Source organism: Pelodiscus sinensis, chromosome 1, assembly GCF_052426305.1.
Source record: "Pelodiscus sinensis isolate ZL-2025 chromosome 1, ASM5242630v1, whole genome shotgun sequence".
Taxonomy (NCBI): domain Eukaryota; kingdom Metazoa; phylum Chordata; order Testudines; family Trionychidae; genus Pelodiscus; species Pelodiscus sinensis.
The window spans coordinates 344,276,690-344,298,198 of record NC_143052.1 but is presented as its reverse complement, the minus strand read 5'-3'; the positions used below and the strand labels follow the sequence as shown (position 1 = coordinate 344,298,198).

Below are 21,509 nucleotides of genomic sequence, written 5' to 3'. Positions count from 1 at the left end.
AAAAGCAAAGCTTGATGGCATCCGTGGGTACCTTCTCCCTCCCTTGTGTCATTTATAGATAGAATAGTTGCAATTATGTAGTTTAAAAGAAAAGAGCGTTAAGATCTATCTCTCTTTCGACTTATTTTGCACCAGAACTTTCCTAGAGATAGTTAGCTACCAGCCACTTCATTCCCTGCAAACCTGAGCTACATCAGAAAAAGCAACAAAACCTTGCATCAGGCAAGTGAATGTATAGCTCATTCTATTGGGATTCAGAAACCTTCTCTTGTCTGTGGAAAAAAACACATTCCTTGTTGTGTGACTTTGGCTCAGATCCTTCAATATCTGTTAGAGTGAGAGAGACAAGGCAGGCTGAAAGATCAATACAGAGCTCCAGCATTTCAAATATTGATAAAGCTTGTGCGACTCTGGCTGCCAGACAATTTCTCTATCACCTTTCCTTTCATGTATATGAAATGTGTGCGCATAGCGTCCCATGCTGTGAAGAAATGAAGCATGCTAATCATTAAGAGATGTGTGATATTTTTAAAGGATAGATATCAAATTCTTTCCAGAGTTGCAGGATCCCTGGATTAAATCAAATGCCGGTTCCCTTCTAGGCTTTCTGTCTTCCTGTGACTCTGTTTTGTTTTTGTTTTAACTTCCTGCATTCAAAAATCTGTTATTTTTCTGTAAGTAGGACACACAGTTAGCCATACTGAGCATGGTGTCTGCCTTAACTCTACCTATTAATAATGCAGCAGACCATAATGCAGGCTATCCATTACTTTGATGCTCTGATCTAATAGAAGGGATACTTCTAAAATCAGCCTAGGAAATTAGGCTTATCTGTTTTTTGTTTCATGCTATGGCTGTTGTACGGTGTCTTCCTTCCCTCCATTCACCCAAATTTCCTGTTTCTTGGGGTTTCATCAAGATAATTTCTGTTCGGTAAAGGTGAAAAGATAAAGTAGCTTGCCTATGCCCCCATCCTCTCCACTCATAGATTGCATGTGCTTTTGGAGGAGAATAGGGAGGATAGGCTGGGGGTTAGAATGTTAGTAGTGCTTTGACAAATCCATGTTCAGAGCCCAGCTACTCTGCCACAGATTTGCTGTGTGACATAAGGCAAGTCACTTAGCCTTTCTGTGCCTCAGTTTTTCATTTGTACCAAGGGGATAACAGCACTGCTCCACCTCACAGGAGAGCTTGAGGATAAATACATTAAAGATTGTGAGGCACTCAGATATTTCGAAGATGGTGACCACATATGTACCTAAGGTAAGATGGTCCCAAACTGGCACCACATTTGTGACATTCTTTGCAATATGCCAAGTCATGAATAAATGGACACAGGGGAAAATATAGGCTATGCCGTATATTTACATGCTTCATTCCATTTTCCCCTTTCATCTCAGGATAGATTGTGTCCCTAATGATACTGGCTCCATACATGCATCAGTTACACTTCCAGTTGAGACTTGTATCTTTTGGGCTTTCTGCGTGTTATCCTGTTGACTGGAGCAGATGTTCTCTTACCTGTCGTTGATGCCTGGTTGATCAAGGAGCCAGGACATCAGTACCCATCCCAAAAGTGTCATTAGGTTTAGCTCAAATTACTTCTCCAGTCTCACCAATGGGAGTTCAGAAGGATCCTGTTAGAAATCAATGAAATACAAGTTTTCCTTGTCACTTAATAGTCTTGAAATGAGGCTCACACAAATTTGACAATAGTAGAGATGTAGCCATGTTAATGACGGAGAATTTAATCCGAGGGTTCGGATGGGGGCCCAAAACCCCTACCAAATCAATTCCAGACACCCTTCTTAAGCAACCAGCTTTATTCAGGAATGCATTCCAGGGCAAAAACCTCCAGGATACTCAGGAGAAAAAAAAGTTTCTGCAAAGTTTCTGCAAATGCCCAAACAAAAGGCAAGGTCTTTTGTACTTTCTTACATGGTAATTACCCCCCTTTTACTGACCACTTACAATTGCATGCATATACAGGTCATGCCCCTTTGCACCAAATTCCCTCCAATCATCATTTGTCCCCTCACAGTCATTTTGCAGGCCTTACAACAGGTTCTAACCAGTTTCACCTGTCCCCTCCTTTTGTATACCTGTGTTCAAGCACTACCTCTTTACAAAGACCAGACTTTAACAGCAGGGGTCATATTGACAACAGTTAAGTTTATCCTTCATTAGTCTGATCTTCCTAAAACAAAGGAAAAACTATGTAGCGCTTTAAAGACTAACAAGATGGTTTAATAGGTGATGAGCTTTCATGGGCCAGACCCACTTCCTCAGATCTGATCTGAGGAAGTGGGTCTGGCCCACGAAAGCTCATCACAAATTCAACAGATATTGGTGGTGACCAGGTGAAGAACTATGTTAAAAAATCTGTCTCAGACAATACCTTGGATGGTGCAAAAGTGCTTAACTTGATGTCTGGATGCAGTTTACAACACATGTAATCCCTTTGATTATAGAACCTTAAACATTCAGTTCTGACATCTTGCATGTTAAAGAACTATATTTGTACCATCCATGATGCTTCACTCTTCCAAAGGACTATAAGCTATTTCTGTTCTTAGATGCATCCTAAAATTCACCCTTTTTGTAGATCTAAGTCAAGGATTCTGTAAGGGCTAGTGATTTAAGAGCAAAGTCTGCATAAAGCCAAGATCCAACCGTCTCAATCTGTTTAATATGAACCAGGATTTAATTCAACCACTAAGAAAATTGGTCTTTCCCAAAATCCAGGTAACATGTTAGAGTCTTAGCCCTGGTCTACATTAAGGAGTTACTTTGAAATAACTTCCCTTATTTCAAAATAACAAACAGAGCATCCACTCTACCAAGCCTGTTATTTCAAAATAAGGGGCTGGTTATTTTGAAATAATAACTCCTGCTTTCCTTGGAGAATAAGCTTATTTTAAAATAGTTATTTTGGGAGTTGTTATTTTGAATTTAGTTATTCTGAAATAGCTCCCTAGTAGACATGCCCTTAGCGATTAAATCAGTCTTCACGTCTGGAGAATAAAAATATAAGTGCAAACAATCAATAAAAGGGATATGGTAACCTCCTACTATTGGGTATTGGGCAGTCTCTAATATGATATTTACACTGCTGTGTGCCATGCTGGAATAAATATGGAAATCCTCAGTCTCTCACAGGCACTAAGAAATGGTCACATGCTCAAGATACAGAGGTCAGATCTTCAAGTAGGGGAGAGATCTGAATCCCAATCTCTTTTTTTACTACAAGACCAGGAGTAGGAAACTGACAGTATTCTATATGAGAAGATAGAAAAGGAACTTTGGCAACGACACTCTTGTTTGGGGATGGTGTCCCTAGCCTCTGTTTGACAAAAGCTGGTCATGCGCAATGGGATAGATTACTTGATGATTACCTGTTCTGTTCATTCCCTCTGAAGCATCTGACATTGGCCACTGTTGGAAGACAGGATACTAGGCTAGGTGGACCTTTAGTCTGAGAAGCAGTTCTTGTGCCCACTAATTTGTTCCATTGCTCATTACTCAGCTCCAGGGCATATTTTTCTCATAGTCCTTGGTTCCTGAAATGATTCATATTAAATAGTTTGGTCCATAACAAGAGTGTCAAGTCATCCTAGCACTAGGGATGTTAAATTTCAATTAATTAACTAATCGAATAGTCAATGGGATTTCCACCAACTATTCGATTAGTTGATAAGGACTAGCACTGTGTTCTGCCTTTGAAATGTACAAGAGCCCCACCGGGGACTCTTGTTCATATCAAAGTTGGAACGCCGCTGCTGCGCCCCTGCCCCCTCCCTCCATGCTGGAACTAGGGGGAACCAGCTTTTAAGATGGCACCTACCAGCACCCCTCACTCCCTCACTTGCTGCCTAGGAAGCAACTAGTCGACTAGTGTCTCGACTATCCGATAAGCTTTTGTTTATCAGATAGTCAACTAGTTGATTAGTCGCTTACATCTCTACCTAGCACCTAAAAAGGAATTTGCAAAAATTGTTTGGTTTTGTAGGTTTTTTTAAATAAGAATTAAATGGAGGGCATGTGTAAAATTCAAACAGCTGTATCTTTTTCACTAGTTCCACACACAATGATTCCACATTAGAGTCAAATCAGTAAGCCGTTACTTGAGGATTGATCTCGCCATCACTTGGTTTTCATTCTTTAGTAGTTGGGTTCATTCAAAGCATCCTAGAATACATACAGATCCTAGCTAGGAGCTAGGCCTCTCCTGAGGAAAGATAATTGTACTTCCTAAATGTTGGAAGCCTTCTTTTGTGCTACCTGATTTAGATAGTTCCAGTTTCTACAACTAATTTCTTTTATGAGGGCAGAAATGTCAGCTTGTAGGGTCAGCAAGCAGCAGATTGTAGTGCTGATCCCCACCCTCTACTCGAATATAAGGGTTGAGCGGTTGGTATTTTCAAAGGCTGGTATTTTCAAAGGTCTAAAGGAGCTAAGCTGAGAATTGAGCACTCCCTGGGCCCCTCTGAAAATGCCAACCAAAATGCCCAATTTAACTGGCCACCCATGAATCATATGGTCCCGAATATATCCTGGGCCCAGAAAAGTGAGATTTGAACAGTAGGTGCCCGAGTTTAATATGCAGCAAAAAACCATGTGAGCACGCCATACTGCTGGAGACAATGGAGATGTGCTAAACCTTTGAATGAGAAGCTTAGCGTACGGCATGCAGAGCTCAGCTTGCAGGAGAGCTTTCCTGTTGATGAGCTACTCTCACTCTTTTTGATGTGCTGCCAGAAAGCCCCTAGTTTAGTGACTGTCGTTTTGTCACAGTTAGACACATGTTGACAATGCATTTGATTACAGTATAAAAAACTCTTTAATATCAAAGTCAATGGTAGTCCTCACTGGCTTGCTTTGCATGTTTTCTAATGTCCTTTTCATGTGTGAACGAAGGCTTTGTGACCTAAGTAGATATAAACACGTGAAAAAAATGAACATGGAAATTCTTTCCCAAGTGTTCTTAATTCCGTCTCATTTCAGTTCAATTCAATAACACTTGTACTGGTGTGATAAGCAGTCCGTGCCTTGCCAGAATTTTCTCTGCCCTTCATACAAATCCCAGCAAGGCCATGCTCCACAGAGTAGATCTAAACAGCTCTCAAAAGCTCTGTCCGGAGTAGTAATGCTACTCGTGAAAGTCAAATTCAATCCAACTATTTGCTTCATATTATTAAGACACATATTGGTTAGACCTCTAGTGTCTAAGAGCCATGTCTAAATGGATTTGTTGTTTTATCTCAGTGTTTTTGGAGTCAGTTATTTGAGGGTCTTATAAAGCTCATTTTGTTAGAGGTGCATCAGTGATGGCAAACAACCTGAGGTTGGTTCCATGCAAGAGCTTCAGAACAGCTGTATTAACCAAACCTCATCACATCTACCAAATCATGAAAGGCTTCTAGCTTTAGCCTGTATTGGGGGGTTTGCAACTCTTCTGACTAACTTTTTACTGACAGTGATGATCACCTTCCAGGTTACAAGGTGATCTACCAAAAGCCATTTCTACTCACCGCTGTTTCCAAGGGGCAGAATAGGCTCACCAGCCAAAGCTAGTCTGAACAGGGTACTGAGGAAGTGATAATCCTTTCTACCCTCCAATAGGCACAATGAATTCTACTTTGTACTCTTTGGCACCTGCCATATGAGCGTCTTTCTAACACTGAATCAGAACCTTCCAGCATAGCTGTGAGGTAGGCGAGTATTAACATTTCCATTTTACAGATGAGGAAACTAAGACACAGAGCAGTTGTGATGTGTCTGAGGTCACACAGGAAGAAGTACCAACACTAGGTGTAAAACTTAGCTCTACTGCCTCCCAAACCTATCCTTTAACCACGGACCGACCTTCTCCTCAGCCATGGCAGTCCTCTTGCATTCCCTCCCACACCTTTTCTCGGGAGCTGGGGTCTGTTGCTTTCTAGACGCATATTGTCAGTAGAGGTCAAAAAGGAGAGAGAGGCTGGAGTTTACAGAATACTAGAACTGGAAGGGACCTCAAGAGGTCATCGAGTCCAGTCCCCTGCCCTCACGGCAGGACCCAGCACTGTCTGTATCATCCCTGATAGATGTCTGCCTAACCTGCTCATAAATGTCTCTAGTGAAAGAGATTCCACAACCTCCCTGGGCAATTTATTCCAGTGTTTAACCACCCTGACAGTTAGGAAGTTTTTCTTAATGTCCAACCTAAACCTCCCTTGCTGCAATTTAAGCCCATTGCTTCTTGTTATATCCTCAGAGGCGAAGGAGAATCATTTTTTTCCCTCCTTCTTGTAGCACCCTTTTAGGTACTTGAAAACTGTTATCATGGCCCTTTTCAGTCTTCTCTTTTCTAAACTAAACAAGCCCAGTTCTTTCAGTCTTCCCTCATAGGGTCACTATGATATAGTGTACATATTAATTGTGCGGGCACAGCCTCTAGCTCCTCGATGAAAATCCCTCAGACCTTCCAAGCACTCTCAAAATTATCACAGCAGATCATACGCCCAAGAGTGTAGATCTGTGTGTGACTCTCACCCATAGGCATAGTCTGAGTCTATATTGTGGGGATGGGCAGCTCTAGTCAGTCCACTGGGGCTGTGCATGGGGATGTGGGTGGCAAATTCCTCATCTGCATAAGGCTGGCAGTTTGCAGAGTCTCCCGAACTAAACCCATGCCCCATCCCCCCACTACACCCATGCTCTCACCTTAAGAATCCAGCAATCAGGGTCATTCTTACCCATGCCCAGCTGTATAGCACCTGAAAATTTGGGACACTGCTGGATCTTAATGTCCACCCAACCCCCTCTTCCTCTCCCTGTTCTCTGGCTGCTGCAGCCTGGTGACTTTTCCCTAGGCGAGCTAGTTAAAAGTGAAATAGCCTTCTAGCAGGCCTATTAGAAGAAAAAATGAACCTGTGAAAGAGGTCATTCAGGTGGTAATGAAGCCAATTATCAGGTATATACTGTCTGTTTCTGAATTTACTATGTTAGTTTACAGTTTAAATTTTGCTTCAAAAAATGTTTGTGTGTTGCTGAAGAGTATAAAATCATGTATTTGAAAATACAACCCCCCCCCCCCCAGGCTACCTTTGGGCATAGGGGCACCAATACTGTGTAGGGCCCTGTAAATCTGAAGGACAGCCCTGCCAGCAATCCGTAATAGGTAATTTCTGGTTTTCCATATCCTTCAGCTTCCGGAAACATGACAAATCCAGATATAAAACTCCTAGATGTGTTTTCCTTTAAAGAATAACCATTTCAATTTCACCATCCAACAAGGGATACTATGTCGGACTGTAATTGCCATCCTGTTGTTTGTTCCTGTATAACACCTCTCTTCTGTCTTCACTCAAGCTACACTTCTGATGAAGCAGGCCTGGCCACAGACATCCTCCTCTTGTGCCACGGAGGGTACCTTTCACCTCCCAGTGGACACTGGGACTGAGAACAGAACTTACCAAGCCTCATCTGCAGCATTCAGTAAATAAATCTTTTCTTCTGGGGTTTTGCTTTGTTGTTTTGCTTCTATTTAACTCCTCTCTCTTTCCAGTGGCTTGGGGGTTTATGTGGTCTGTTAGCACTGTGTTTGGTTAACTTTGGGTGCGGTGAGACTCCTTTGGGCATTGGGTGCCAAATTATGAAACAATTATGAATAAATGATTATTAATAAAACTGGGCTCAATAGCATTTACTTATGTAGTTGGGAAGAACAATTCCTTTCCACTGCAGGAATTATTGGGTGAAATTCTGTAGCAGGAGATCACACTAAGGTGATCACAAAAGTCCCTACTGGACTTAAATCCTACAAATCTCTGAATACCTTATTGAACTGAAGGCAAGCTAAATATTACTGCCCCCCAAATAAATTTGCATCCATAATAATATGCCCACGGGGGAAAATATTTGCACCTACTTGTGCTCATTACAGAAAGATAAATATGGAATTGAGTAGGAAATTATCTGTTTTAATTGTATTCTTGATCATTGCGTAACATTTAAATCCTTTCAGGTGCATATTAATAGTGTATGGTGCTCCTCCTCTTGACTCTACAGTAGTCTGGCCAAATCTACAGTACATGGGCTCTCACTGGTCAAATAATAAATTATTCTTTGGTTATAAGCAACAGAACACAGGCATATACACACAGTGATTCAGCAGAATAGATTGAGAGGAATCCAGGAGAAGAGAGGGTCACTTCATCTTTCATTGAAGAAGGCTGGTAATCCCAAAATAAGGATGATTTTTGCAGGGATTCAACTGACAGTCTCAATGGCGAGGCGAGCAAATGCCGCTGAAGATTTATGTTTCCTAATATTTCCTGTCATTTTTATACAGAGAGGGGCACCAGAATGATAATACAGCCTTCCACATTTTGGAGCAATTCCTGAACTACAAAGGATTGGGGTTTTGGTGGTTCAGAGCTGCCTCCTGCACCAGTCAATCCACTACCCCCAGCCTAGAGAGAAGGGAGGAAATGTTCTCGGGGCAGGAACATGGGCATGGCGGAGCAGAGCTCTGGTATGACCTTACACCACCCGTGTAAAACAGACCTGCTCCCTTGTAGCCCCAGAGTTAGGGAGTGGCAACCAATCCCCAGATGAGTCCCCCATTTTCCTCCACCGTGTCTGACTGGAGCTCAGAGACAATATAGCATGTGGTCCGTTGTCTTTCAGACATGTAAGCTGATTGCAGACTCTATGCAGCATTTGATGTGTATCTTCATACTTTCTTGCAGCTACTTATGCTGGTCACTAATAAGGCGGCTTTGGTAATAATAATACTTAATACGGGCATAGCACTTTGTAGTCCATCCTTTTATTGGCAGGCAACAAATCAAAGGAAACATTTTAAAAGATGTGAAATTAAATTACCAAAGATGCTTGTTAAAAAAACCCCAATGATGTGAAAATTCCCCATAAACATTTAAGTAAGATAGCTATTGAAGTGAATCTGAGGGATAAGCTGCTGCTGCTGTAATGGGTGGGCTATTGACTATTAGAGATGTAAGCAAGTAATCGAGTTGACAACTTGCTTTCCCCCCACTTGCTGCCTGTATCAGAGGTTCTGCCATCCTCCCTCCGTCCCTTCCCCTCCCCCTCCCCACCCGCCGCTGCTTCTGTCAGGAGCACTCGCACTGATTTAACTGCCAGTGCGTGGCTTGTGGTATGGCTTCTGAAAAAGAGCAACAGTCGATGTGACGCTGACTCTGTTGATCAAGTAGCATTGATGTAAGCACTACACCTCTCATGGAGATGCAGTTATTAAATCAGTGTAGTGAGCACGTTACATGCATGAGGATTACATTTTACTGTAAATGCTTACTAGAATAGGTTGTCTTAAGGAACTTTACGTCAACTTAACTCTGTAGTGTAGACCAGGCCTCAGTCCCAATAAAAGATATCACACCTCCTTCCCATTATATGCATCAAAAAACAGTATCTTAGAACTTTGTCTAACTTTAACCAGTTGGTCTGAAATTTTCTGTGCTGGGTGTCTGCTTCAGGCTCAATTGTTTTGGAAAATTTCAGCCAAAATGGTTTGACCATTTCTGAGATTGAGACATGGGAAAAATTAATTGTTTTGCCCTTGTTCCAAAAAATGTTGGTAAAATTTTCTTCGAAAAGTTCTGTTGCTCTCATGTTTGAAGCAGGGGACAGGGTGTGGCCTGTGGGAGGAGACGTGCCTTCCGAAAATCTGCCCAAATTTGGCCATGTGAGAAACTTTTTGGAAAATCTCAGTTTGCACGTGCTCAGTAGAGACATCTTAGATTTTAGCAGCAAAATTTCCTGAAGATTCTGTCCACACTGAGCATGCCCTGGCCAGCCCGGGGCTGAGCAGAGCTTCCATTGCAGTTGGAGCTCTGGGCTGCAGCAGGCTCTGCCTCTTCCAGCATCTGAACTGAAAGCAGGGAACACTGACACCCCCTACTGGGGGCAGGCAGCAGAGTGGGGGAAGCTGCCTGATTTGAAATCAGAGAGGACATGAACCAGATGTGGATGTGTGCAGGGGAGTAGATGGAGTCAAGGAGCCTAGGGGTGCAAGTAGGTGAAAACTAGGGAGTGGGAGACTGGGATTTAAGAGAGTAGAGGAAACTGGAACTGACTAGACAAGGAGATTGGGAACTAGGTAGGAGAATGAGGGAAGGGCTGAGATGAGGAGCCAGGGACTGAGTGTAGGACTGGCTGAGCAATAAGACTACAATTGAGAACTGGTAGATTGAGGGGGAGGAGATGGTGCTGGGGGGCAGAGCTGACGAGAAGCTAGCTGTGGGGGAGAACTGTGCCTCAAGAGGCGGAGAGACTGTGATGAATAAATACAACGTCATGTACGTGGGGAAAAAACCAATCCCAACTATGCATGCACAATAGTGAGGTCTGAATTATCTGGTACCACTCAAGAAAGAGTCACCATGGATCGGTCTCTGAAAGCATCTGCTCAATATACAGCAACAGCCCAAAAAGCTAACCGAATGTTAGGAGCCATTAGGAAAGGAATTGATAATAAAACAGAAACTATCATAATGCCATTATATAAATCTATGGCACTTCCAGACCTTGAATACAGCATGCAGTTCCGGCCACCCCAGCCCAAAAAAGATATATCAGAATTGGAAAGGGCACAGCGAAGGGCAAAAAGAAAAGATTAGGAGTAAGGAACAGCTTCCATATGGGGCAAGATTAATGAGACTGAGATGATTCAATACAGAAAAGAGATGACAAAGGGGGATATGATGGAGATCTGTCATTCATCTGTCATCTCCTAATGATGAATTATGTGGAGACAGTGATTAGGGAAGTGCTTGTTACGCCTTCGAATAATATGAAAACTAAGGGTCACCCAGTGAAATTTATGGGCAGCACATTTAAAACAAACATGAGGAAGTAGTCCTTCACACAATCATAGAATCCTAGGGCTGAAAGAGACCTCAGGAAGTCATCAAGTCCAGCTCCTTACCCAAAGCAGGATCAACCCCAAATAAATCATCCCAACCAGGGCTTTGTCAAGGCAGGATTTAAAAACCTCTAGAGATGGAGATTCCTCCACCTCCCTAGGTAACCCATTTCAGTGCTTCACCACCCTCCTAGTGAAATAGTTTTTCCTAATATCCAACCTAGACCTCCCCCAGTGTAACAATGCACAAATCAGCCTGCAGAACTGGTTGCCAGGGGATGTTGTCATTGCTAAAAGTGTAATTGGGTTCAAAAAAAAATTGGATAATCTGAGGGAGGCTAGGTGTTGTTAGCCAAAATGATCAAGGACGCAACTCCGTGCTCCGAACGTCCCTATGTATCCAACTGACCGATGTTGGGACTGGATGATTGGGGGTGGATTACTTGATAATTCCCCTGTTCTATCATTCCTTCTGAAGCACCTGGTATTGGCCACTGTTGGAAGACGGGATACTGAGCTAGATGGACCTTTGGTCTGACCCAGTATGGCTGTTTTGTGTAAGAAACTAGTAGGAGGAAAGGAGAGAGTGAGGTTGGACATGCAGCCTGGGGATGGAGCCTGGGACTGGATAGATGAGGAGAATGTGGGACTGAGACGAGGAGTCAGGAATGGGAAAGAGACAATATGAGACTGGGACAGATTGGAAGGGATGGGATAGAAGGGATCAAGTTTGGAGTCCAGGAATAGGTTGAGTCTGTGCCCACATTCCTTAAGAGGCTGGAATGGAACCCAAGATTCCTGAGTGCTGCCATTCCTCTGTTGTCAGCAAATATCTGAGGAACCCACTGGCAAAGTATGTCTCATCCCCCTCTAGTGCTGGTTCACAGAGTGGATGACAACCTACTACTGCTATTAGTTCTACTCTGTTAGCTCAAGTGGCATCGGTCCATGAAGTGAGTCTAAAGGTTCCAACCCTGCTGGTGATCCACATGGGTGTCAATATGATGCCACCTGATGGAGTTTGTTTTTTCAGTGTGTTTTTAAAAAAAAAAACTAGGAAATTAAATAAAACATATTAAAAGAGCGTTAAGATTGTAAAGTCAAAGACTCAGAAGTTAGGAAACATCAGAATTAAGGTTGTCTATGCAACCAGAATAAGGGCCACTTGGGAGTGTGTATTAATAGTCTTTAATTAGATGATCACACCATATTTTTTACACAGGCCTCATTCCATGCACAGAATGGCCAATGCACAACTGAGCAGCTATTCAGTATTTGTTCTCATCATTCAGTGTGTGGCATCATGACTTATTTCTGTTCACTAATCAAACTCTGCTCGGAAGACAGAATTATTCATGTCCTCTTGGGCTTTTCTCTGGTGCTCATCACTATCGTATCTTAGTGCTTCAGACACTGCTGAATTTATTTTCCAGCACCGCTTTGAGATGAGGGGTTGGTGTTATGTCCTTTTTACAGACAGGGAGCTGAGACACAAAGGGTATGTCTACACTACAAAGTTAATTTGAACTAACGGACGTTAGTTCGAATTAACTTTCATAGCCGCTACACTAGCGCTCCGCTAGTTCAAACTTAATTCGAACTAGCGGAGCGCTTAGTTCGAACTAGGTAAACCTCATTGCACGAGGACTAAGCCTAGTTCGAACTTACTAGTTCGAATTAAGGGCTGTGTAGCACCTTAATTCGAACTAGTGGGAGGCTAGCCCTCCCCAGCTTTCCCTGGTGGCCACTCTGGCCAACACCAGGGAAACTCTATTGCCCCCCTCCCGGCCCCAGAGCCCTTAAAGGGGCACGGGCTGGCTACGGTGCCCGTGCCAGGTGCAAGCCTGCCAGCACCCAGCCAGCAGACCCTGCACCTGGCACGCCGTGAGCCAGCCACCCGATGCCCCCCAGCCCTCCGCCTCTTCCCGGGACCAGGCTGGCGGCTCTCGGGAGCCTGGCCAGGACCGCAAGAGGCGGGCACCCGCCTGGTCTAGTGCAGACATCGTGGACCTCGTCCACGAACTCCGCACTAGGCACAGGAAAGTGGCCGTCTAGGGCAGAATAGCTGCCAGCCTGGCCACCCAGGAGCAGGTATGCATGAAAATCAAGGTGGTCCACTGAGACCCCCGAACCTGAGCCCTGAGCTTAGAATGGCCGTACTGGGTCAGACCAAAGGTCCATCTAGCCCAGTAGCCTGTCTGCCAACAGCAGCCAACCCTAGGTACCCTGGAGGGGATGGACCAAAGACAGTGACCAAGCAATTTGTCTTGTGCCATCCATCTCCAGCCTTCCACAAACTTTGGGCAGGGACACCATTTCTACCCCCTGGCTAATACCACTCCATGGACCCAACCTCCATGACTTGATCTAACTTCTCTTTAAACTCCGTTCTAGTTCTAGCCTTCACAGCCTCCTGCAGCAAGGAGTTCCACAGGTTGACTCTTTGCTTTGTGAAGAACAACTTTCTGTTACTAGTTTGAAGCCTGCTACCCATTCCTTTCCTTTGGTGTCCTCTAGTCCTTCTATTATGGGAACTAATGGAGAACTTTTCTTTATGCACCCTCTCCACACCACTCTTGCTTTTATAGACCTCTATCATATCCCCCGTCCGTCTCCTCTTCTCTAAGCTGAAAAGTCCCAGTCTCTTTAGCCTCTCTTCATATGGGACCTGTTCCAAACCTCTGATCATTTTAGTTGCCCTCCCCTCTCCCACCCTCTCTCTTCCCCTCTCCCACCTCTTTTTCCCAGTCTCTCCCAGTTTTGTTCAATAAAGAGAGATTCTATTTTTGAACACACGTTTTCTTTATTTTGTACATCAGGAAGGGGGGCTAGGGAAGGGTAAGTGGAAGGAGGTGAGGGAGGAATGTGGTACGCGCCCCCGATGGGGAGGACTGGGCTGGCTCTGCGGGCTTCTCGGGGTGGAAGTTCTCCTGCAGCCTCCCAATTACCCCCTCCCCCAGATGACAGCCTGCGGCAAGTGCAACCGGGGTGATGGCCGAGTGCTGTAATGTTCCGCATGTTGGCACTCAGGGCACTCCAAGCCAGGACTGCTTTGCAAGCGGGGAACCCTGATACCTGTCTGTCTGGGGTGGGGGTCGGGTCCCTTTAAGCACAGCCCTCGGCTAGCCTGAGACAGCAGCTCCACGCTCTAAGTCCTCATCTGATGCCCTGCAGGCACTGCTTCCGGCCATCCTTAACCTCTGTTCAGGGTCCACGCTGTGTGGACATGCTAGTTCGAATTAGCAAAACGCTAATTCGAACTAGTTTTTAAGTCTAGCTGCGCTAATTCGAATTAGCTTAGTTCGAATTAACTAATTCGAACTAAGTTAGTTTGAATTAGCGCTGTAGTGTAGACATACCCAAAGAGATTAAGGTCAAAAGTGTCCCTAATTTTGGGTACCCAATTTGAGATGCATAGCACCTGATTTTACAAAGTACTTGGCATTCATATAGCACTTCATATGTTCAAAGCGCAGCTCCCAGTGATGTCAGTGGCAAGTGTGAATGCTCAGCAAAGGTGAAAGTAAAGTGGTGCACTGCTCCAGCAGCAGCCATCTGGAGCACTTTGCTGAGAGCCGGCTGTGGGGGCGGCATGGCTTGCGGTGCATGCTCTTGCAGCTGGGCTCCTGCTGCAGGCTGGCACTGGCGACCTGGCGCATGCAGCCAGGTGAGGTAGGCAGGCGAAAGCGGCTGGCTGGGGTGCACGCTCCCAGCCAGACTACTAGTGCGTTCACACCTGTCCTGCTGCCCCCTCCTTGGATGCCATGCAGCACACGTGCCGTCCATGACATGCACTGTTGCCAGCGGCCACTGGGAAGAAGCCAGGGGAAGGGACCAGCAGACCAGGGACTCTCTTACACCACTGCCAGTGGCAGGGACCCATCCACCAGCCATGTAAGGTAACCTAGCTCCAGGGTCCTCCCACTCTTCCCTCTCACCCCACTGCCCTAACTCCTGCCCTCCACACCTCAAGCCCTCTGTCCTGATTCCTGCACCTCCCCCACACCTCCAGCCCCCAGCCCTGATTCCTGCACCCCCAACTCCCTGTCTTGACTCCTCTATATCCATCTCCTGCCCTAATTCCTGCACCTCCCACTCCCAGCCCCCTGTCCTGACTCCTGCAACCCTTACTTTCCCAGCTCCCTGCCTTGATTTATATACCCCTTACCTTGAGCCTCCCGCCACACTTCCAGCCCTGTGCCCTGACTCCTAATCCCTCCTCCTCCCAACACACACACCTCAACTGCCTGTCCCGAGGCTCTCTCACTCCACACTTAAATTTCATACAGGTACTGTTGTATCACAACCTGCCCCTCTCAGTACGTCAGGTAAGTTCTTTATCCAGGCTGACTGGTATTCTAGCGACTTGAGCAGTGCCAGTCACTGAGGAGGGCAGATAGCTCTGAGATAAAACCAGGGAGCCCCGGAGAGACCGTATCAGAAACTGTAGTACCTTTCAGGCAAACAGACACACCAGAGAGTATAATCAAATACCTGGTTGGTCTTTTTGCTTCATAGGGTAAATCATTGCTCCCAGGTTTGAAAAAGTTGCCACCCATGTGCAGAGATACCTCCTGTTGTATTCATTTTGATGGCATATGAGAGCCCAGAAACTCTAAGCTGTTGTTACATCTGCTTTCCTGCAATGAGGCTCACTAAGCCGCAGTTATCACAATATCCCCACCTCTGGCTATGTATCCTGCTGTTGATACGTTTCCTGTTTTGTTTTGTTTCAACTTGCAGGGCAACAGTTTTCCACTACACACTTCAACGCCAGTCAATGTATGTATATAGGTACAAGGGTACTTTTGTTCTGGTGCAAGTCCTTTAATGAATTAGGCAATTTTAAAGTTATACTGTGCTACTATATGCTCATGCAACCATTGCCATTTTACATGCAAGCCATATGTGGTCCACAATCAGCCCCCAAAAGTCCCTGTCCTGCCCCAAGATGAAGTTCTGCCTCTGAAAACACTGCGTAGCTCTGTACTGAGATAGAAATACAGCCTCAGAGGAATACATCTGGTTTTTCTATTGGGTGATAATCCAACATCTGCCTGTCTGTGAAATATTATTTAGGTAGGAGAAACAGCAATCCCCAGAGATGGAAAATTCTGCCTATTTAGGATTTTTTCTGTCCCTCTAAGAGTTAATATGAAAAAAGTGTCTGTTATGAAGTGCACTGCAACACTGCAGAATCTACAGAGCTGAGATTTACAGGGTAGAGGGGATTTAGCTACACACCTTTCAGTAATCATAATGGAAGATGGCTGACTAACTGACCTGTACCGCTTTTAGTGGTGTTGTAGCCATGTTGGTCCCAGGATATTAGCTGAATGAAGTAATCTCTTTTATTGGACCAACTTCTATTGGTGAGAGATCTCGAAGAAAATCTCAACCTGCCACCAAACACACCAAAGGACAGGTAAACTTCCTCATCCATCCCAGCAAGGTGGTGGTAGTTAAATCTATAGGCAATTTAATGGAGGCTGGCCAAGGCTAAGCCACCCCAAACATTGGACCTCCAGGGGGCAGTGTTGGATTTGGGGTCCCCCAGAAGACTATCTCCCCACCACAGCCCTAGGGCTGCAGTAGGGGCACAGAGCTGTTCTGGTCTTGGGGCCACAGCTTGTGGGGGGGGCAGGAGGGAATGGTGGTAGAGACACAGGGAAAGAGGTGGAAAAAGGACAGGGCTGTGGACACAATGGAGTCGGGGCCATGGGGAAGGAGTGGAGTGGGGGGGGGATTCCAGGCTTAGGGCTCCAGCCAGGGTCTCTCCTGCAGTCCCTGCTGAGGCTGAACTCTCAGCTCCTCTTCACCCTGCGGGCGAGGGGGGTTCTCAGCCCCCTACTACAACACAGCTGGGGCCAAGGGGAGCTGAGAGCAGCAAGCAGGGGTGTAGCCTTGGCTGAAAGAGGTGGGGCAAGAGGATGTGTCATCCGCAACCCCTAGTAAAATGGTCACAATTAGGTTTTAAAATTAAGAGTTACAAACACAGTTTCTAAAACTCCTGCATCTTGTGTGTGTACGTTTCGTTGGTTAAAGAAGATTTTAATCCATGAACTAGCTCAAATTGTTCTGTTTTATTTTTCCCAATTAATAAATACCCCAGAAGATATCTGTCTAGAATACTGTGTTATCTGTTTTTTTTTTATTTTATTTTGAAGTAACACACACTCAAGAATCCTGAAAGGTTCTAGTGATCCCAGATCATAGCAGTAAAAACACACAGTACTTACCATTTCTACTTCCTCTAAATCCACATGTAAATTTATTCAGGAATCAGATCTGGTGCAATCTAATCACAATTTGGTAGGTCTTTGTTAAACTGATGAAAAGAATCTAGGCCACAAGCAGAGAGAATGTGATTGTGGGGGGAACGGGGTAGTTGAGTATAACATTTGTAAATGGGTTTGCTGTGCACTTAAAGAAATTGAAATAGCCTTTAAAATAGCAATTCCGGGCCCTTGCACTGATAGGGTAAAGGTGGAGGTGAGTTGAAAGGACTTTGCTTTAACTGGACTTTTAAATGATTACACGTTAGTAATGTCACTAAAGCCTTTTTCATCCTCACTTCCCCAGTTTTAGTTTAGTTCCCGTTGCTAGGCTAACCATGACCTGGCAGCATTTGATGGGTAAATGTCTATGATTCTTGTTGCTAGATGCAGATCTAAAACATGAGCTCCATGGAAAGTGGCCCACTCAATTTTTAAAGCCATCACTGCTGGCTCTTGGCACTTTGAAGCTGGAAGGCATTTTCTATGGAAACACAGGAGGTTCTTCCTTTAGGCTTAAAAAACAACAAATAGTCCTGCAGCACCTTTGGCTAGGTCTACACTACAGAGGTTTTTTTTTAAAAACGGCTGTTTCTCAAAAAACCTCACTTAAGTCCACACTACAATCACATTCTTTCAGAAAAAAATTGAAAGAACAGAGGGGTTTTTCCGACATTGATAAACCTCATTCTACGAGGAAAAACCCTTTTTTGAAAGAGCTCCTTCAGAAAAAGGCATGTGTGGACGGGGAAGAGAGAGTTCTTTCGAAGAAGAGGAAAGAGGAGAAAAAGCACAGGTGTGTCCTGGTGGCCACTCCATCCATAGTAATCTCAGCTTAAATGCGAGATAGCATCCATTCAGTGTGGACGCTATGTTTCAAAAAAGCAGATCACTTTTTGGATGTGCTTTTCCAGAGTGGATGCGCTGTTTTGGAAGAAGTTTTTTTTGGAAGATCGCTTCTGGAAAAGCTCTTCTGAAAGAAGCCTGCAGTCTTAGATGTAGCCTTAGAGACTAACAAAACGTGTAGATTGGTAACATGAGCTTTCATGGACTTTTTCAGAGGAATGGAGTTATTAAAGGTCCAGTTTCTAAATAAATGGGGGGGGGGGAGAAAGAAGAGGAAGGGGTAAGAAATAGTCAGAGTGTCCATGCTACATGAAACTGATAGAGAAGGTACTCATTGTTCTTAAGTACCATTTTTTTTATGTCATTAGGATGTGGAATGTAGCAGGCTATCCAGCCAATCTTTATTCATACCTCTGTTATAGGAATCAAACTTGTAAATGAAGTTAAGTTCTAAGGCTTCCCAGTGAAGTTGGCTTGTGGAATTGTCCTATAACAGTACGGTGACTCTGAGATCTGTTAATGAGTGCCCGGGCAAGTTAAAATATTCCCCAACAGGTTTCTGTGTGTTTCCTTTTCGGATATCTGATTTGTGTCCATTAATTCTTTCTCATAGAGACTGTCCAGTTTGGCCAATATACATGGTAGAGGGGCATTGTTGGCAGTTGACAGCATAGATGATGTTAGTGGATGTGCAGTTAAATGAGCCTCTGATGTGGTAGTTTATGTGGTTAGGTCCTGTAATGATGCCGCTTGTATAGATGTGTGGACAGAGTTGTCACCAGAGTTGATTGCACAGATGGGTTCCTGGATGAGTATGATGGAGGTATGCTACATGGTTACTGGAAAGAATTTGTTTGAGGTTTGGGGGTTGTCTGTAGGCGAGAATTGGCCTGTCCCCCAAGGCCTGTGTGAGTGAGAGGTCATTTTCCAGGATAATTGTCGATAATGCATTGGAGGGGTTTATGTTGTGAGCTGTGGGTTTAGGCTGTTCTAGTGTGAAATGAATGGATTGCTTCAGTCCACTTTCTAGTGAGTAAGTGATGCCCCATAATTAGTATGCAGTGTTATAGCAGAATCGGTCTCAGGACTTTAGAGACATGGTGGGTGAAGCAATAGCTTTTATTGAATAGCTTCTGTTGATGAGAGAGAAGCTTTCTAGCATACACAGAATTCTTCTTCAGGTCTGGAAAACTGATTTAGGGCATGTGTACACTTAAAATGCTGCACTGGTGCCACTACGCTCATCGCTCTTTAATGAAGATGCTGACGGGAAAGAGCTGTCCTCTCGGCATAGTTAATCCACTTATGTAAGAGGTGGCAGCTGTGTGTTTGTGAGAAGCTCTCCATCAGCGTAGCGCTGTCTACACAGGGGGTTAAGTCAGTACAACTACGTTGCTCAGGGGTGTGGATTTTTCACACACGAGTGCAAAGGCGATGTGTGTGTGTGAGGGAGAGACGTGGGGTCATTTGCACCCCCAGATTTCTTCAAGATTTGCTCACCCCCTTTCCATGGCAACAGGACAGGGAGTAGGGGGGCAGGACAGAGATACTTTTCATGCTGGGTGAGGGTGGTTTAGCGTGGTCAGGTGCCTGGTTTTCAACTGGGAAGTCCAATTGAAAAGGGGACCTGAGACTGTCCAGTCAAATCCACTAACTAGACACCCAAACTCTGGTTACTGTGGGCAGTGGAGGCAGGGAGGCACCGGGTCATCACCTAGACCTGGGCAAGGGATGGGAAAAGCATGAGCAAGAGCGGGGACTGGCGAAGAGGAGTGGACAAGAGAGCAAGGCCTCGGGGGAAGAGGTGGAGCAGAGAGGTTACAGCTGGAATGTCCATTTTTAAAATATTACTAAGCTGACAACCCAAGGGTGGCTGCTGTGGGTCGCTGCTTCTGTGCGGTGCAGCAGCTGCCTGAGAGAAAACTCAGCTGAGGAGGCAGCTGGGGCCTGCCCCCTCTACTTCCAACCTGTGCCTGGCTGCCAGAAGTGGGATCAAGCAAACCAGAAACATGCTGCGGGGGGGGGGGGGGCAGCACTCTGGCTCATTCTGACCCTGCCATCCACAGTTGGGCCTGAGTGGGGAGCTACAGGGACAGGCCACTGCCCCCTCTCCAGCAGGCACAGAGGCATGAGTGGCCCCCCTCAGCCGTTGTGAGAGGAGGGCTCTGTCCTCTGCGTACAGATGTGGTCACCTCATCTCAAAACAGATATTTTGGCGTTGGAAAAGGTTCAGAAAAGGGCAACAGAAATGATGAGTTTGGAACGGGTCCCAATGAAGAGAGATTAAAAAGACTTGGACTTTTCAGCTTAGAAAAGAGGAGACTCAGGGGAGGTATGATCGATAAAATCATGACTGACGTGGAAAAAGTGAATAAGGAAAAGTTATTTACTTATTCCCACAACATAAGAACCTAGCGGGTCACCAAATAAAAATAATAGGCAGCAGGTTTAAAACAAACAAAAGGAAGATTTTCTTCACTCAGCGCACAGTCAACATGTGGAACTCCTTGCCAGAGGACGTGGTAAAGGCCAGAACTTTAACAGGGTTCAGAAATGAGCTAGATAGAATGGAGGTTAGGTCCATCAATGGCTATTAGCCTCTGTTTCTCTGGAAGTGGGTGACAGGGGAGGAATCATGTGATGATTACTTGTTGTGATCCCTCTCTCTGGGGCACCTGGTGCTGGCCACTGTTGGCAGACAGGATACTGGGCCAGATGGACCTTTGGTCTGACCCAGTATGGCCGTTCTTATGTTCCTGCCTGCTTCATTGCCTGTGCCCAGCTGCTAGGGACAGGGACTGAAAAGCTGTAAACATTCCAGGGGAGGAGGTGTAGCCAGTGTAGAAAGCACTAGTATAATCCACACACCTGAGTGTGATGTACTATCCGACATAGTGCCACTGAGGCCACCTACAAAGACAGAGAATGAGTTTGCTCTACAGCTTTAATTGAGCATCGGCTGGCTTTTAGCTCAAGTGGTAGAGGCTCATGGCTAAGCTCCAGAGGTCCCAGATTCAGTTTCGCCTGTCGGTGCTACCCTAGGGCAATGGAAGAATTCTTCAGTCAGTCTATCTCCGGGGTGGGCAAAAGGGCCTCCGTGGGCTGGATCTGGCTCTCTGAGGCCCTGCTGCTCCCCAGCTCCAGGCCAATCAGGGTCTGGAGGCGGGAGGAGTGCGGGAAGTTTCCTCGGCCCTACCCCCGACCTGCGAGACACATGCGGCACTTAGAAGTGCTGTGTGCTCCTTGCAGGGCAGGAGGAGGCTTCACACACTCCCCCAGTCCCTGATTGGCCTGGGGGTGAGGGAGCATGGGAAGTCTTCTCCCACCGCCAGGTGCCTAGTGGGAAGCTGGGGTGGGAAAGCCCGGAAGCATTCTGGCCCTGCCCCTTCCATTTGAGGCTCCGCCCCTTCCAGTGAGAGCCCCCAGCAAAAAATTATTGCCCACTCCTGATCTACCTCCTTTCATGGAAGTGATTACCTACCTATGCCAACCAGAAG

General features: G+C 45.5%; 1 protein-coding gene across 10 annotated transcripts in view; it reads left to right on the top strand.

The window, feature by feature from the left end:
- Nucleotides 1–21,509, top strand: part of FAM168A (family with sequence similarity 168 member A) — a 372,849-nt gene that overhangs the window by 320,811 nt on the left and 30,529 nt on the right. For 8 of the 10 annotated variants that reach the window (XM_075919566.2, XM_075919569.2, XM_075919567.2 and 5 more), the window contains 2 exons: nt 7,354–7,479; nt 15,635–15,673. In XM_075919566.2, the coding sequence (XP_075775681.2) occupies nt 7,354–7,479; nt 15,635–15,673 (165 nt within the window). The remainder of the gene's footprint in view (nt 1–7,353; nt 7,480–15,634; nt 15,674–21,509) is intronic. The other 2 variants (XM_089775791.1, XM_089775790.1) reach the window with 1 other exon arrangement.